Below are 18,709 nucleotides of genomic sequence, written 5' to 3' on the forward strand. Positions count from 1 at the left end.
GCACAATTCACAATTGCTAGACTGTGGAACCAACCCATATGCCCTTCAATAGATGAATGGATAAAAAAAATGTGGCATTTATACACCATGGAGTATTACGCAGCACTAAAAAATGACAAAATCATGGAATTTGCAGGGAAATGGATGGCACTAGAGAAGATTATGCTTAGTGAAGCTAGCCAATCCCTAAAAAACAAATACCAAATGTCTTCTTTGATATAATGAGAGCAACTAAGAACAAAGCAGGTAGGAAGAGCAGGAAGAGAAGATTAACATTAAACGGATACATGAGGTGGGAGGGAAAGGGAGAGAAAAGGGAAATTGCATGGTAATGGAGGGAGACCCGCATGGTTATACAAAATTACATATAAGAGGTTGTGAGAGGAATGGGAAAATAAACAAGGAGAGAAATGAATTACAGTAGATGGGGTAGAGAGAGAAGATGGGAGGGCAGGGGAGGGAAGATAGTAGAGGATAGGAAAGGTAGCAGAATACAACAGTTACTAATAGGGCATTATGTAAAAATGTGGATGTGTAACCGATGTGATTCTGCAATCTGTATTTGGGGTAAAATTGGGAGTTCATAACCAACTTGAATCTAATGTATGAAATATGATATGTCAAGAGCTTTGTAATGTTTTGAACAACCAATAAAAAAAAGAAAACTATCTAAGAAAAACACACATAAATGAGCAATATATATTTTGTATCCGTGAAAGAGTTTATGTACTTCTTAAAAATGATCTGTAATATATAATCACCCAAACATCATATAAATTGAAATCTATTCTTAATGTCCAAAGATCAATTTTCATTCTAATACAATAGCTGCATATATGATGAAATGGGAATCCTCTCAACGCAACACAGAGTATATGATACAGACCTCCCAAGGCCTAACACATAGGCTGAAGACAGATTTTTCTAGGACAGAACTTAACAAATCTCCCCCAAACTTAGTAACTTGGGAAGTTTAAGGGAATATCAAGATTTCTGTAAGCAGAAGTGAAGGAGTAGAATTAAAGTTAAGGCTGTAGTCCATGGAGAATCAAAGACCTTCTTTTTTAGAATGGCAAATGACAGGTAGCTTTTAAGCATTCACTTTGAGGTATTAAGTAATATGCTATGACCTTTACAATTGAAGTGTAAAACCAATTTCTAAAAGCAAAAGTTTAAGTTACATTTCTGAATGATATGAAATACTGTGCTACAAACTTTAAAACTAAGGAATAAAATTGAATTTTTAAAAGCAGACATGTAAGTCACATTTTAAAACAAATATACAATAACTAAACCAAATTTTTTCTACAAAAATAATATAAACATTTGGAAATGGACTATGGAACTAACCTTCACCAAGTATCAAACAATATATATTTAAATAACCCTTTTATCATCCTTTATTAGCAATTTATCAAGATAAATAAGAAAAATAAATGTGTAAATATTAAAAAATAAAATTGAGTTTGGATTGATTTACATAAATATATAACATAATTCTACTTAGAAATTCTCAATGTCTACCTAAAGTTCAGCAGAATAATAATAACTGTGATTTCATACTGTGTAAATATCTACTATCAAACTATTTTATATTTAAGCACTACTGATAATAAAAGCTTTCCAAGAATATTCTATTCCTCAGTGCCTCTCTGATTTTGCATATATTGTCTTCTGTGCCTGGAACATGCTCTTTTGACATATCTAAAGAGAAAAGTCCTATTATTCTATTGTATTTTAAAACAAAGACATTGTGAAGTTTTTCTGGTGCCCTCTGACTAACTTAGGGATTCCTTAATCCATATATCTTGGTACCTTTCATCTATTCCTAGTACAATAATCTTATTAAAATTAAAATATTTATATTAATTTTTAATTATTATATTGGTACATATTTGGATGTACTTAGTTTCATTTTTGAATTCTCAGATCCTGTTATAGTTTAGGTAGGTGATATCTCCCCAAAGTGCATGTTTAAGACAATACAAGAAAATTTAGAGGTGAAATGACTGAGTTTTGACAGCCTTAACCTAATTGGTGCATTAACCCAATTGGGTGGATTACCTGGGTAGTAAGTAGGTAAGTGGGAGTGGCTGAAGGAGGTGAGTAACCATTTGTGTGCCATTGGGGTTCATATTTTGTCCCTGGTGAGTACACCAACCTTTACTAACCCTATGTACACCAAAAGAATGTGCTGTTAGAGTAGCCTATGTCCATCACTATCCTTGATCCAGTTTGGAGAGAAACCAGGAATATATGCCAATGTATTAACACAGTAAAAGAACCAGCCCATGCTGGGCCATATGCCACCCTGGCTTCTGTTGCACAGTGCCATCTTCAAACCATATCCATCCTCAATCTCATAAAGAGGCTTTGATTACCATTCCAGCCTGGGAAGATGCTTATTGTACCCACCCACTTCCCAGGACTCTGGGAAGCTGCTTACTGGCTCTCCTAATCAACCAAAGGACTCAAAAAGCAACATGGATTTTTGAAATAACCATATCAGACAAAAAAAATAATGAAGAAAGCTTCATGAAATACAATTAAACATATTTTAAGTATTAGTTTTCCAGAAAGAGAAAAGAAAGGAAGGCATAGAAAAACCTATTTAATGAAATAGTCAGTGAAAATATTCCAAATCTTAGGGAAAATACAAACATCCATGAAGCTCAAAGAACCCCAACTGAATTCAGACAAAAAAAGGTCCTCTTTGACATATTATAGTCAAACTGGTAAAAGTACAACAAAAAAGATATTCTAAAAACAGCAACAACAAACATCAAGTCAAATATAAGAGAATCACAATTGGACAAAGAAATTTCTCAGCAGAAACATTACAGGTCAGGATGATGTATTCAAGTTTAAAGGAAAAAACTTCGAACCAACAATACTATAACCAGAAAGTCCATAATTCAGAAATAAAAAAGAAATAGTCTTTACAAGATAATAAAATACTACCACCAGACCATCCATAAAAGAAATGCTTAAAGAATCTCCACATCGAGAAGCAAAAGGAAAGTAACGACCCTATGGAAACATTTGAAAATATAAAATTCAACATATAGCTGATACACTGAGAAAGACAAGAGAATCAAACCTTATCAATATAGAACATCATCAAACCACAAAGAGAACAAAGGCTATACAAAACAACAAGAAAAAAATAATAATGAAATGACAGGAGTTCTTTTTTTTTTAATTTTTTTTTATTGGTTGTTCAAAACATTATAAAGCTCTTGACATATCATATTTCATACATTAGATTCAAGTTGGTTATGAACTCCCAATTTTACCCCAAATACAGATTGCAGAATCACATCGGTTACACATCCACATTTTTACATAATGCCCTATTAGTAACTGTTGTATTCTGCTACCTTTCCTATCCTCTACCATCCCCCCTCCCTCCCCTCCCATCTTCTCTCTCTACCCCATCTACTGTAATTCATTTCTCTCCTTGTTTATTTACCCATTCCCCTCACAACCTCTTATATGTAATTTTGTATAACAATGAGGGTCTCCCTCCATTACCATGCAATTTCCCTTTTCTCTCCCTTTCCATCCCACCTCATGTATCTGTTTAATGTTAATCTTTTCTTCCTGCTCTTCCTCCCTGCTCTGTTCTTAGTTGCTCTCATTGTATCAAAGAAGACATTTGGTATTTGTTTTTTAGGGATTGGCTAGCTTCACTAAGCATAATCTGCTCTAGTGCCATCCATTTCCCTGCAAATAGAGGACACAGAGACTAATCCACAAAGCTACAACTATCTTATATTTGATAAAGGAGCTAAAAGCATGCAATGGAGGGAGGATAGCATCTTCAACAAATGGTGTTGGGAAAACTGGAAATCCATATGCAACAAAATGAAACTGAATCCCCTCCTCTCGCCATGCACAAAAGTTAACTCAAAGTGGATCAAGGAGCTAGATATCAAATCAGAGACTCTGCGTCTGATAGAAGAAAAAGTTGGCTCCGATCTACATATTGTAGGGTCGGGCTCCAAATTCCTTAATAGGACATCCATAGCACAAAAGTTGATAACAAAAATCAACAAATGGGACTTACTTAAACTGAAAAGTTTTCTCTCAGCAAGAGAAACAATAAAAGGAGTTCTTACCTATCAATACTAGCTTTGAATGTAAATGGACTAAAATCCCCAATGTCAAGTTTTAAACTGACTAAAAGGATAAAAACATGAGAACAAATGATATGGTATTCCCAAGAAACACATTTAAACAGTAAAGACTCACAGAATGAAAGTGAATAGGTGAAAACAAATATTTCACACAAATAGAAACCAAAATCAAGAAGGAATAACTATACCTATATCAGATAAATTAAACTGTAAGTTTAAAAAGGTACAAAGATGGGCATGTTAGTGGTATAGCTCAAGAGTAGAGCACTTTTTTAGCATGGGTTCAACCCTCCTAAGAAAAAACACTGTAAGCAGAGACAGATGAAATCACTTTTAATAATAAAGAGATCAAGACAAAAGAAAACATAACAATTGTAAATATATATGAACACAATCATTGATACTCAATCATGTAAAAAAAAAACATTAGTGATAAAATCCAACACAGTGATAGTTGAGGATTTCAACACCTCACTTTCATCAATGGAAAGATTATATAATCAGAAAAATCAACAAAAAAAATCATATTTAAATGATAGGGTAGACCAAATAAAACTAAGAGAAATTTAAAGGACATTTTATCCACCAGGTACAGAATACAGATTCTTTTCATAAGCACATGGATCTACCTTGCTCTTAGATAGTCAGAATTAATATTATCCAAATGACCATAATGCCAAAAGCACTATACAGATTTAATGTAATTCCAATCAAAATTCCAATGACATTCCTCATAGAAATAGAAAAAGCAATCATGAAATTCATCTGGAAAAATGAGAGACCCAGAATAGCTAAAGCAGTCCTTAGCAGGAAGAATGAAGCAGGTGGCATCACCATACCAGACCTTAAACTATATTACAAAGCAATAGTAAGAAAAACAGCATGGTATTGGCACCAAAACAGACTGGTAGACCAATGGTACAGAATAGAGGACACAGAGAATAACCCACAAAATTACAATTATCTTATATTAGACAAAGGTGCCAAAAACATGCATTGGAGAAAAGATAGCCTCTTCAACAAATAGTGCTGGGAAAACTGGAAATCCATATGCAACAAAATGAAATTAAACCCCTATCTCTCACCATGCACAAAACTCAACTCAAAGTGGACCAAGGACCTAGGAATTCAACCAGAGACTCTGCATCTAATAGAAGAAAAAGTAGGCTCTAATCTCCATCATGTGGGATTAGGCCCCAACTTCCTTAATAAGACTCCAAAGTACAAGATTGTGTCTACCTACAACTAAAAGTACATTTATATTTAAAGAAATATTAGAATTCTCCTTTTTCACAAAAAAATGTACAATGGTAAAAGAAGCATGTTCTCCAAAAAGTGCAATTTAAACTTACTGAAGTCATAAGGGTATAAAAAATACATAAGATCAAATCATAATAAAAAGACTAGTAATTTATCAGCCTATAAGTTCAGAAGCAACTTTAAAAAAGGAAAAGTATGAAAGACAAATGTTTGTTCAAAAACTTTTCAATTATCATATTAAGAAGACAAAAAAATAATTACAGACTCAGTTCTGAACATAAAAGTTACTTTGTAATGCAGATTGTATGTATTAGGGTGAAATTTGAGGCAATATTTGAATAAACATTGTTAAATCTATAAATGTTTTCTAATAACATTGAAAATGATTTTACATAATAAAGACTATGATGAAGGATATCTATAAATATCATATTAGATTTATAAACACTAATGAGAGTATCAATTATGAAGTATACATCACAAAATGAAAAAAATATAAATTTAGATTTTCTGGCATTTATTATTTGTGAATAGTATTAAAACAGTTATTAAAAGAAAAGAAAAGTATTCAGCTAAAGATCTGATATGTCATAAACTTTGTCCAGTCCTAACCAGTTCTCCATTTGCAGGATTTGCCTTTCTTTATCCAGTCTACTCCCTAAACCTTATAAATATCCTCCGTTGACTTCTGCCTTCTGGAATACTTGAAAGATTCTAGCAGATTCTCACTTTCTGAAGTTAAGTCTATTCAATCAGTTTGTTTAATCATCAAGTATTAGAGACCATTATTTGGAGGAATCAATAGCCAATAATTAAAACATCAACTTTTTGATTATTCACATATTTTTATTTTGTTTCCTGATATTATGTTATAAACCTACCTGTGACAGACACTGAAAAATGACTTAGATTATGAAATTAAAATAAATTGAAAATATATATTCAATAAAATAGGTTTGTAATTAACTCCAAAAGGAACATCTATTTTGCACTCAGAATTGACTTTTAAATTAATTATTTAAAAACACTGTTAAATATTTAATTCTCAATAGTTAGTATGGCAAGAATGAAGGAGTTATTTCATCCTAACTCTCATAAAAACAATAAAGACCTATTGCAGAAACATATTCTAAAATTCTGCAAGTTTAAACAGACCTCCTTCTTATAATTAAAATGCTCATTATTTAAGAGATCCTTATTTATTACAGTCTAAAGTGCAGTATTCACATTTAATAAAATATAATAAAATATCAATACTCAACTTTATTCAATCCCCTAGGCTTTCTTCTAAGCCTTTTAATAGCATCTGATTTTAATAAATATTAGGGGGTTATAATACAAAACTGTAACCAATTTTAAAACTTGGAGAAATATAAATAAATTATATCTAAATGCTATAGAGGACATTCGTTGATACATATTATTGAACTCAAATAATTCTCTAATAGTTCTTTTTAAAATGTCAAATATATCTTGATAAATCTTCCTTGAGTAAAACAATTTGATTAGCCACTAATATGAAAAAATAGGAGAATAACATAATGTATACATTTTCGGAACTCTCTGGAAATCATTCTATTCTTGTGTCACTGCTAATAGTACGATATCATTGACAAACCTCATATGATGCTGGGCCAGGAGTAATCTCCTTGGTATCTTCAAACCTCTTTGATGCTTTAACAAATAAGGGTATGGGGCAAGATTTCCTTAAAACAGGATTGTATGCTGCAGGCCCTGGATAAAAGGAAACATAAAAATCATAATAAAGTATGTATTATAAAATTATTGATTTGAGTCATATGTATATTATTCTTAGGTTGGTACTCTTAATACATAAAGTTAGGAACAAACAATGTTGAGCCCATTCTTTCTGAATACTTAAAATCATTCAGTTCAGGGTTTTGAAACATAAAGCATAAAATGGTGACATCTAATTAAATGTAACTAAATGTAATACAGCAGCAATTTCCAAGAAGTAGAAAATAATACTTCCACAAGATACATATATATCATTAAAATAACACATAACTCCTTTATTTCCCAAATGTTCATTTACTTTTTCCATGAGGAGGTAGTTTTTTGAGTTTCATTTGGAAATATGAATAGGATTTTTTAAGGCAGAAAGGTGATTTAACAACACTCTGAGATTTAAACATAATAGGAACCAAGACACAAAGATGAAAATTCAGTGGAAAACTGGATGTAGTGAACACATTGAGTGGAACAGAGTCTAACCCTAAATAAGATTTTTATACATAAAACAATGGGTTTCAAATTGTATTCTATAATGCCCCAAAATTCTTTGAAAGTGACCAGAACAGGTTTTGCAGGTGAAGCCCAAGTAAAAAGGTTTGAACTACTTTTATTCAAAACATCTCTAGAGTTAATGTTTTCTTGTGTACAACTCATGTAAGATTTAACAAAAGATTTATAGTAAAAAACAAAACAAAACAAACACACAAACACGTGCACACACACACACACATACACACACAAATAACTTTTGAGAATCACTTCCATTGACAGTGGGCAGTTCTTAAAAGTTTTAGATGAAAAGAGATTCATGAAGAAAGTATTAGTTTAAGAAGTAAAATCAAGCAGTACTTCATAGGATATGACTTCAAGATGACTAGTTTCAAGAACACTAATAATATATTTACAAACATTGGTAAGAGAATGGAAGAAAAACTCAAATTGTCTAAGAGAACAGACATTTAGTATGAATAATGATTCAAAAAGGATAAAAATGAGCAGTGGCTATTAAAAGAGTAGTACTGTGACAACAATAAGAAAATACATAAAGAATACAGTACTGTAGGAATATTATGAGTTGGGTTTCAATTATTTTGGAAAAAAATAATAATGACATGATACCCCAAATAGTAATGTTCAGAAGACTATTGGAGATTGTTTGAAAAGCTTTGCAGAAAAGATGGTATGGAAGAAAAGAATGCAGCTAGCTGCTTAGTCAACGTTTAAATTTTCAGTAAATGAAAGAGTAATGAAAGGAAAAAAAACAAATAAATACAGACTGAAACTTTCAGGGCTATATATAAGAAAGGAAGAGAGAGGGGGCTGGGTTTGTGGCTCAGTGGTAAAGCACTTGCCTAGCACATGTGAGACACTAGGTTTGAAACTCAGCACCACATAAAAAAAATAAACAAATAAAATAAAGGCATTGTGTCCATCTACAAATAAAAAATATTTAAAAAAGAAAGAATGAGAGGAGTCAAAGAGGAAGATAAAGCAGTGAATAGAATCTGGCTAGTAAAACCTCACTGAAACAAGATAGGGAGAATTTAGGTTTTATCCATTCATAGTTTAACTAACATTCATTGAGTGACTATCATATTCCAAACCTGGTATTTTGAGAAAGAGTGAGAGGTTTACCAAATCAAATGTTTCAAGAGAAAAGACTTCATAGGAAGACTTTTCTTCACTACAGAGCATATGGAATACAAAATTTCACCACATAATTGTTGCTGCCACATAATTGCCACACCCGATTTTTCAGTCCAAAAATTGGCTTATAACCTTTCATTGCATATTTGTCTCATGGTATAATTCTGAACCTCATGCTGTTAAAAGATAAACAGAACAGTGATGTATTTACCAGTAGCATATGGAAGCACATTTGTCTTTTTACCCACTAGGTGCCTAGAATTCTCAGTGCATGTGCACTGTCAGCATATTTCAAAAAGCCAACATGAATGGTTTGTTTGGAGCACTGGAGTACCAACAGTAAACACGGCTTTTATAAGTGGCACTGAGGATGCTACAACAGGTAATGAAACTAATGATAGTGGAACAGGATCTTCGGACACAGAAGATTAAATTTTGTAAGTTCATACTTTGTAAAACTATAGTATAGTAAATTTTCTTAAGTGTAATATTTTGGCCAAAATTCACAAATCAATAACAACTAATGTGTTAACTTTTATTTCATATGGGAAAAATCCTTGCTAAACTGTCACAAAGAAATGATGTGCATCAATTTGGACTACCTCATTTTAATGTACATTTAAAAGTATTCCATGCATCTAATCTTGTGCCAAAGACTGTTTCATAATAAATTATATTAAAGTAATACCAGCACAGTTTTAAAAAATAAACTTCACATAATGGTGGCATCCCACTTTTTTTGCAAAAATAAAAAGTTGGCATAATATCTGCAATGATAACATGGTGAAATACATAGGGTATATAACAACAGAATAGTATTGATGAATATAATTAAGGGAAATTCAAGAGACACTATGTGAAGAGAAAATAAAAACTTTGGGCACAGAATATTTATAATGAACACAGTGAAACAACAGAGTAGATATAATGATATTAATGGAATACAAATGAATGCCTCTCTCTCTCTGTAAACAGCATGCAATTCAAAGATACCTACTCTAAGAATACATTCCTGTTGCTACATAAAGTCAAAAATGTTTTAAAATTAGATGGTTCATATGGATCATCCTAAGGGTTTTGTTTTATTAATATAGAACATTTCAAAATTTTAAATAGAAGATAGCATTGATACTGTAGTCTAATCTTTCTAATATAAATTAAATTAATGGTTTAGATATACAAAGGTATAAAATCTTTGTAAAAAGCTAATGTGTTTTGATATATCTGTAAAGATATTTTTGTGTGTTTATTTATACAAAATATCTTTACAGATAGATTATCATCCACAAATTAATTATGTATGGAAAAATGTATCCATTACTGAGTACCTAGAAAAGACACAAACTGTCATCAGGAACTCAATGTATAATTCCACAGTCGGTTAATTCAAACTTTCAACAATAACCGAAATAATTTATAAAGATTAGTGCAACAGGTAAGTCTGTTATGCAAACAGTATTGTAAAAGTAAGTTTCATTTTCAAATGTTGTCATAGTAGAATTTTTTTGTATTTGAATTCTTTTGAGGATCATTAAGTGAAGCAAAACTTCCTTTAATATTAATCTTGGTACATTTTAGCACTTAGCCTGCTTTAAGCTACGGAGTATTAAAAAAGGTTTATTTCACTTAATCTTAAAATATATTTTCAATTACATATTCTACTGCTTATGTGATACAGGTCAAAGACTTACATTGCTTCACCAGCTCTGATTCACAGCTGGATTATGCAGAATCTATCTTCTATTTATATATCAAAATACCACATTTTAATCACAGGTCATGGAAGAAGAAAACTTCTCATTCTAAACCAAGCACCTATGAAAAGTCTGCCTGAATCATGACTAGTATATAATAGGAAACTCAAGAGCAGGTGATTCTTATAATTACATCTTTTCCAGCCCTATGCCAACTCAGTCTTTATGAAATGTCAACCAATGCTACAGGGCAAAAATGGAAGGTAACAGGAACAATGAGTAATTTAAAATAAAAATCTATGCTCCTGGCCCTTCAATATGACCACTTTGGTACACTATAGTGGACTCTAAAATAACTTCTATAAAACTTCAAAATCTCAAATTAAAAAAAAAAATCACTGTCTTCATGAGCTAAGATTTTTAAATCATGCATTCATTATACTTCTGAATACTGAGCTCACTTTTCATGTGATGGTGACAGAAATTGAATGAAAGTGAATATTCCATATGTGAGAGTCTCTTTATGAATTAAAAAGCATTTAGAAAATCGTTGAAATGGCATGGCTTTGAAATGCTATGTAGATAGATTAAATTCTTATAGGACACATTTTCTCTCACTGATTTTATTTTTCAGCTTTACAAATAAAGTAACAGCAAAGACAAAAGGTTAATATACAAAGAAGTGTTACAAAACTCAGAGACTTTAGATTTAAAGGTCCTCTACTGCTTCTAAGACTAGGTTTGATTAAATGGAACTTCAGATTATGACCACTGACTTACAGAGTCTATGAAATTGAGATTGTAGGTAATAAGAAAAAAAATAAATTCCAATATTGCATAATTTTTAAATAAATTCTTCATATATTTACTATCCCATTAACTTATCTGTCAAAAACCAAAATGATATTATATATTTTAAATAATAAAAAACTTTAACTCCTTCTTTAACTATTTAAGAATGATATCTTAAAGTTACTACAGAATATCCAGGAATTGTTACCAATACCATCCTTAAGAAATGGAATATTATAATACATTCTAAACCAAGCAGACTGAGAAATGCAACTGTTGAAGTCTATCTAAATCATGTACTTGTTAAGATGTGTGTTTCTAGCATTGATTCAGCAATACGGCTATTACCATATACTTGATCTGAATTTCTACAGAACATTAAATAATTATTTAAGTTACTTGCTTCTCAATGGTTTCTGGGAAACTTAGATCTAGTCATATATTTTATAGAGCATCATACAGTGTTAACAATTTAAATAAGTTCTAAAGTTACACAATTATCTGTGTAATATCTTAGTCCAACTACTGTAACTGACTGACTGTGTTCTAATTCTACAGTTACCTGGGATGGCCACAATGCTTCAATTTATGGATATATGTTCCAATGTGTAAGGTGAAGCAATCTAGTCTCTAGATAGATGATGTATAAAAATTAAATCAAAGCACTAAAACAAAACAAAACAAAAATCATATATACAAAATCACAAACATTTGGCTTGACATAATTGTCTCTTCAGACAGCAATGTCTGTTTATCTGTGTACTTTTAAGTAAATAATTATCAAAAATTGCATCCATAGCCCTGTCAAATGAAGTCTTTGAACTCTTTGAACTGCTGCTATAAAAAGATAATTTTACTCTCTAATAACATGAGTGTATTATAAGTAAATTTGAATGAATCTCACTAGTCTTAAAAATGTAGGTATAACATGGTTTTATATAAATTATAAAGGAACTACTAGAAGAATAATAACCTAAAACCAATTTGTATTTACAGTATAAAAATAAGAAACACATGAATGATTTTTATAAATGAATGAACAAAGTTATCAAATAATCTAAAATTGTCTTCAAATCAAATAAAATCACACAATTAGCTTGAAATATCAGTAGAAAATTTTTATTTCATAACTGACATATCACTTCAGTTTTATATTCTATTGTTCACATTTTATAATTTTGAACCTGTATGCCAAGAAAATCATTTAAACAAAAAAGTCAAATAAGTTCCAATACACATTCAAAGTTCTCTTAGATTGCCATCATTATTTTAGCACTCATTTCAGACTCAATTAATAAAGCATTCCTTTACAGGCACTTATCTCTGGAAATATTATATGTAAAAATCAGGGTAATGATATATGTCTTTGTAAGACAGTCATATCACAGATGAAGCTACCTAATAGAAATACTTAATTTATTTTTTAAATAATCAAAACTTTTGATTAATACTAAATCAAACTAAATTGTTTAAGAAAGTTACAGTAAATGAGCTATAATTTAAAGCAAATATTAAAGTAAATGACTAATTTTTACCATTTAAATTATGACTACTTGACATTTCTCAACTTGCTAAAAAACTGTAATCTCCTAAGTATGTTTGGATTTGAATATGCTGCTCCCATCTTTATTTGAATAGCCTTGATAGAATAAAGCTAGACTTACAGAGTTTACAGTTAATCTGAAAGAAGAGCCTATATAATTTATTTAGTGATAAGCCAAGGTTAAGATATCATCTCTAACTTAAATTAACAGATTCTGCATCCTAAAACAAATACATTTTATAAATGAAAGAAATGATTTTTATACTTTGGTGTGGTTTTCATAATTTCATGTCATCGTTCACTAGATGTTACATTTATCAGAGAATAAAGAATAGGTTAACCACTGAATATCTTAGCAAGCTTTGTGTTTCTTTTTTTAACATTTTTTAATTTCTTAATTTTTAATTAGCTATACATGAAAATAGAATGCATTTATGCACTTTTAGATATCACAAATAGATAGGGTATAATTTCTCATTTTTCTGATTGTACATGTTGTAGAATCACACCGGTCATGCAGTAATATATGTACATAAGGTAATAATGTCTGTTTCATTCTTCTATTCTTCCTGTCCCCATATACCCTCCCTTCCCTTCATTCTCCTCTACTTAATCTAAGGTAACTCTATTTAATGAACCTAAATCTATTTACACATATAAATCGAAGATTTTTTTCTTTCACTCTAACTGTGCTTTCTGTTTACTCTGATCCTATGGACATATAATGTAAATATTTTCTAATATTGTTACCATGAATACTTGGAATAATATACAACAGACTAAGAATTCAGAAGGATTCCTCTTTTTCAAGGCTTCTCATAGTCTACCACTGGTTAAGTTTAACCAACACTAATAAGATTGGATTTTTTATATTAATGACTACTTCCAAATAGTTAAGGACATCTGGCTTCATAGAGCTCCTTCATTACCCTTAAATAACTTTGAACATGTTAGCCTCTGACCTCTGTCTGTGTCACATGGTTTGAAACGTAAGGGGAAAAAAGAAGATTATATGTACCACCACATAATTCAAACTAATCTTCTTCAAAGTATGACTTATGAGCCAAAGGCATCAGAATCATCCCAATAAGTATTAAGATGTAGATTCTTTAGGTTCATGCCAAAATTAATAAATAATATTCTCTGAAAATTGGACCAAAAAATACAGGTTCAATAAAACTCATTGCTTTCTAAACTACAAAAATTTAGTATGTTGCTATTCTCAAGTATATTAAATATTAATTTTTTTTTTCTTTTCTAATAATTTCAAGAACTAGTAATCCTAAAATTCTTGATGAGACTGTAATCTGGAATGTTATCAGAAACTCTCATGTCTCTGTGCCTACCTATCACAACAACAAATGCTAAAATGAGATGAATCTGGGAAGAGTCAATTTAAGAATCACCTTAAATTTATTCATGTAATTTTAAACATGTTAGCCTTCCTCTTTCATTGTAAATTATTTTTAGTAATAGGTGATATAGCATATGAATGTTTTCAAATATGTGTAGAACAATGGTAACTTGAGAAGAAAGACTAATTAATGGGAGATTGGTATTATGAAGATAAGAAAGAGACTTACTTTTTAGTGTATATCCTTTAATATAGTACAAATTTTGTCCTATTTTAATCTTGGACCAATTTTATAAAACTTATTTCATGATAATGGAAGATGTAATTTTTTCAAGAACATACATATTTTCATCTCTATTATACCTAAACCTATTATTTTCCAGAATAAATCTTAAACTTAAATTTAAGTTCAATCTTTCTTTTCACTATACATGTGATGTGAACTTGATAAATTCTCTACACCTAGTTAAGCTTTAGTTTCCTCCTTTGAAAAGAGGAATAAAATAGCCCAGAGAAGTTAAGCAAGTTTGCTAAGTTACACAATAAGGAAAAAAAATCATTCAAGTGTTTTAATCCTTGAAACATCCCTAAAATGAGGATGGTGGAAATGATTATTTAAATTTTATAGGAAACTAAGTTTTTAAATAGCAGAGTTTTGACTGTGATTTTTAACAGCACTTTTCACTAATTCACAGTGCCATTTAATCTTTACCACCTCCCAAAACATCAAATACACCAAACAAACATCAGATTAATTAAATGAGAATATTAGGATTCTATCTGAACATGACATTTTCCTAACAGGTAAATTGGGTATAGGAGGTGGAATAGACTGAAGTCTAGTTGATAAATTCAGGGATTTTGTCCCTAGATTATTAACTCATTAGCATAACCAAAAGTAGATTTAATTTTTCTTTTAAATCTATGTTCTAAGTGATAATAAATATAAACACATATAAGGGAAACATATATGTTACTATCATAAAAATCAAGGTGTCTTCAAATCTCCATACTGCTGTACTGTTAGGTATCAAGGTTTCTGCACATTGCTACTTCCTAAGCTTGTTCTAAAAAACTATTTTAAAAAAAAAAAAAATCTAAGCTTAAATGTTATTTTCTTAGAATATAATAGTCTAGAATACAACAGTACTACATCCCATTTTCTGGTGGAGGCTGCCTCTCTGTGGCAGAATGTAATGTGTCATGTTCTCTAAGGTATAATTTTCTCTCTCTTTTTTTTTTTTACTAGAAAAGATCTGCATGAAACTAAAAATATATAGATTTAAATACAGTATTTTTACTGCTTCTTTCAGGATCTGTTTTTTGCTTCATGTTTAAAGAGATCTTGGGACCTCAAGGAAAAGCCTCACTGACTTAGGTAAAAAAATATTCTTTCTGTAAGTAATGGAAATAAAGCAAAATAGAATTGCTCAAATAAAATGGTCATGTGTGCTGTCTGTTTTGAAAACTGAAGCCATTATTCACTTTACACTGAGTGACCTCTGCTGGTCAGAAAGACACAATTAATAGACTGCACACCTACCAAGAAGCAGTTGTGACCTTAATTTCTGAATTACTCATTTATATGTGTGTCATAAGATGATGCCTGCTATTCATTTACTGCAGAATAATACAGGAATACACATTTCAGGGACTAAAAGTCAAGAAGCAAATATCAAATTAATGTCTTTAAAAAATAAGTTAATATTGTTCTCCACTAATAACCAATTTTAGTTTAAATGAAAGTGGGCATCAGAGGTCTTATTATAATAATTACCTAGGAAGGAAATATATTCTGTAATAAAACATTTTATTTTTTAAATATTTTAAACCATGTAACAAATGGAAGATTAGCATTGGTATACTTTTAACTAAAAGGAACAAATCTCTCCATCATAACCATGTGACTTGTTATGTCTCATAAATAAAGGATTTATTTAATTAAGCAATATTGTCACAAATCTGACATTTACTTACTCTAAAATGGAATATGCTTCCTTATCAGAAACAGTAAGAACTAATTAGGATAAGATACCCAGAGGGTGATAGCAAACCTTTTAATAACCAACATCAAGATGTATTTTTTTAAGCATAGGTATACCAAAAAGCATGAGATAACTGCAGATTCCTTCTCTTTATGATTTTATTAGAAATAAAGACTTTTGACTTGAAATACACCAATAAAAATATTAAAGTTGTCTACAAACATATTATAAACTCTGATTGCTAATTATTGCAAAATCTCCTTCCCCTCTTTTTTTTTAAACAATGTGGTGAGGGGGGGTCATATTTGTTCTTTGCTTCAGCAAATGCTGAAATCTATTTATATGCAAATAAGCTATCCATTATTAGTATGAGAAGAGACTTGTGCATAAAGGGAGAAATAAATTATCACTAGAAGCCATTAATGAAATCTATTTCAAAACATAACATTTTACAAGAGCCCTCACTCATGTAATATTTGTTTAAGCCTCCAGGGGAAATAGTGAGTTCTACACTTAGATGAAACCTGATACTAAATTATTTCCCATGCCAATTTGTTTTATAAAATGCATTTATCCTTTCCTTAGAAAGGATAAATGTAATTCCAGTGAGTCTTTTTAGAGAACTTCATCATTGAAATCCAAGTCCTCTGGGTTTTTTCCCTAATTGCCAGACTTTGAGGAGGAGGTATTTTTGTTCTGTTACAATTGTTATTTCTTGGGATCTAAAATATCAACCGTTTTTATACTTTAATAATAATGTACAAATAGGTGAGTTTTAAGAAGAAGCATGAGCCTTTCTGATATAAGATGGATATCCATGAGAAGAATAAAGTAAACCATAATCAATACACCTATAAAGTAATTTCTAATGCCTTAGCCATTTTCTTTTTGAGTTTCTTGCTTTGTTCTTTAGTTCATAAATTCTTTGTTTGACCATATTTGAACTTCTTTTTCTGAAGATAATTCTTTCTGACATCTGCTTATCTTTGCAGATGTCCAATGCTGAACTGAAATCCCTCAGTCTGATAAAATCAGGATCATTCTTATTTTGTCTTATGGTGTTTACTTTTGAGATTTTTAGTAAGAAGTCTTCCTTCACTTCTTAGATTGCAATGACATTCTCTAAGATTTTTTCCCTATTATCTTTATAGTTTTAATTTTTTATTTATGTGTTTCATCCATCTGTATTCCATCTTTGTATATGCTATTTTGTAAAGAACTAATCTTACCTTCTTCAGTAAGTGTGTCAGTGTTCCCGGTATGTCCTACTAAATAATTTTTCTTTACCCACTGATTCATGATGACATATTTACAATAAATTATCTACATATATGCATGCATCTATCTCTGAGGATATTCTTTCTGTTTCATAATTCATTTGCCTTGCTTTTGAGTCAAAATTGCAATGATTTTATTAATATAGATTTGTTATGTGTTTTAGTAAATGATATAAGAATTCCTTCCCTTCATAACTCTTCTTTTTCTTAGCTCTTCACATACCTTTATCCTTACATACATTGGAGTGTGTTTATCAATTTCTTCAAAAAGTCCAGGGGAATCTTATGTGCAATTATATTTATACATTAAGACAGAGAAAATTGAAATCTTTATTAAATTATATCCTATTCAAAAGTGTAGGATATTCTTCAATTAAACAGATCATTATTTATGTCCATTAATAGAATCTAGTTAATTTCTAGAAACTATTCCAGCAAATTGTGAAGAGTATTCTAATTACTTCTAGTGGTTTCTGGGATTTAAAAAAAAATTGTTAAAACTGAGTGTGGTGCTGCGCAACTGTGATCCCAGTGGTTTGGGGACTGAGGCAGAAGGATAGGGAGTTCAAAACAATGTTGTGAGGCCCTAAGCAAGTCAGCGAGGCCTGCATTCAGTTCCCATTATAAAAAGAAAAGCTATAAAATGCTATAATCTTCAATTTAAGGTAGTTTTAACTCTTTTCTTCCCATCTTTAATTTTCTTTTGCATTCTTAAGGTACGCTATCCTTAGGTATTGATATGAACAACCTACTTAGTTGAGAAGGTATGGTAATTGTGGGTATCTTCCTTCCTTTAAGAAAAATTGTGTAGGTCTTAGGCTTATAGCCTTTGTCAAGTTTAGAAACTTGTGTTCACAGTTTTCTTGAGTTTTTTTTTTTTTGTGTGTGTGTGTGCTTTTATCACAAATAAATGAATGTAATTAAAAGATTGTCTCTGTAGTTATTTATTCAAGTCCTTCCTTAAAACGGACAGTACAGAAAAACAAAAACACGGTAGGATGTGCTGCTAGCCAAAGTGTTCTTGACTCTAACCTGTTGGTTCATCTTTTCCCTTAGGAGATTAAGCAGTTTGGGATGCAACATTCTTCTACCTATCATTCCTCACTATGCTTCATGCTGGCTCTTCAGAAGAAAGAGAATAGGGAAGTGAGAATAACCTATTATGGCAGAAAGACAATCAGGTATGTATTTCTCCTAAAGCAAAGTCCACAAATCAATATATCCTTGCGGTCTGCTAACCAACATAGATTTGCAAGTCAAAAC

At 30.7% G+C, this 18,709-nt stretch overlaps 1 protein-coding gene across 1 annotated transcript in view; it reads right to left on the minus strand.

The window, feature by feature from the left end:
* The window catches only part of Stpg2 (sperm tail PG-rich repeat containing 2), a 460,291-nt gene that overhangs the window by 150,099 nt on the left and 291,483 nt on the right, over window positions 1–18,709 (minus strand). Inside the window, exon 12 of the mRNA XM_048813857.1 lies at window positions 7,018–7,133. Coding sequence (XP_048669814.1) covers window positions 7,018–7,133 — 116 coding nt within the window. The remainder of the gene's footprint in view (window positions 1–7,017; window positions 7,134–18,709) is intronic.

Source organism: Marmota marmota, unplaced genomic scaffold (genome assembly GCF_001458135.2).
Source record: "Marmota marmota marmota unplaced genomic scaffold, marMar, whole genome shotgun sequence".
NCBI lineage: Eukaryota > Metazoa > Chordata > Mammalia > Rodentia > Sciuridae > Marmota > Marmota marmota.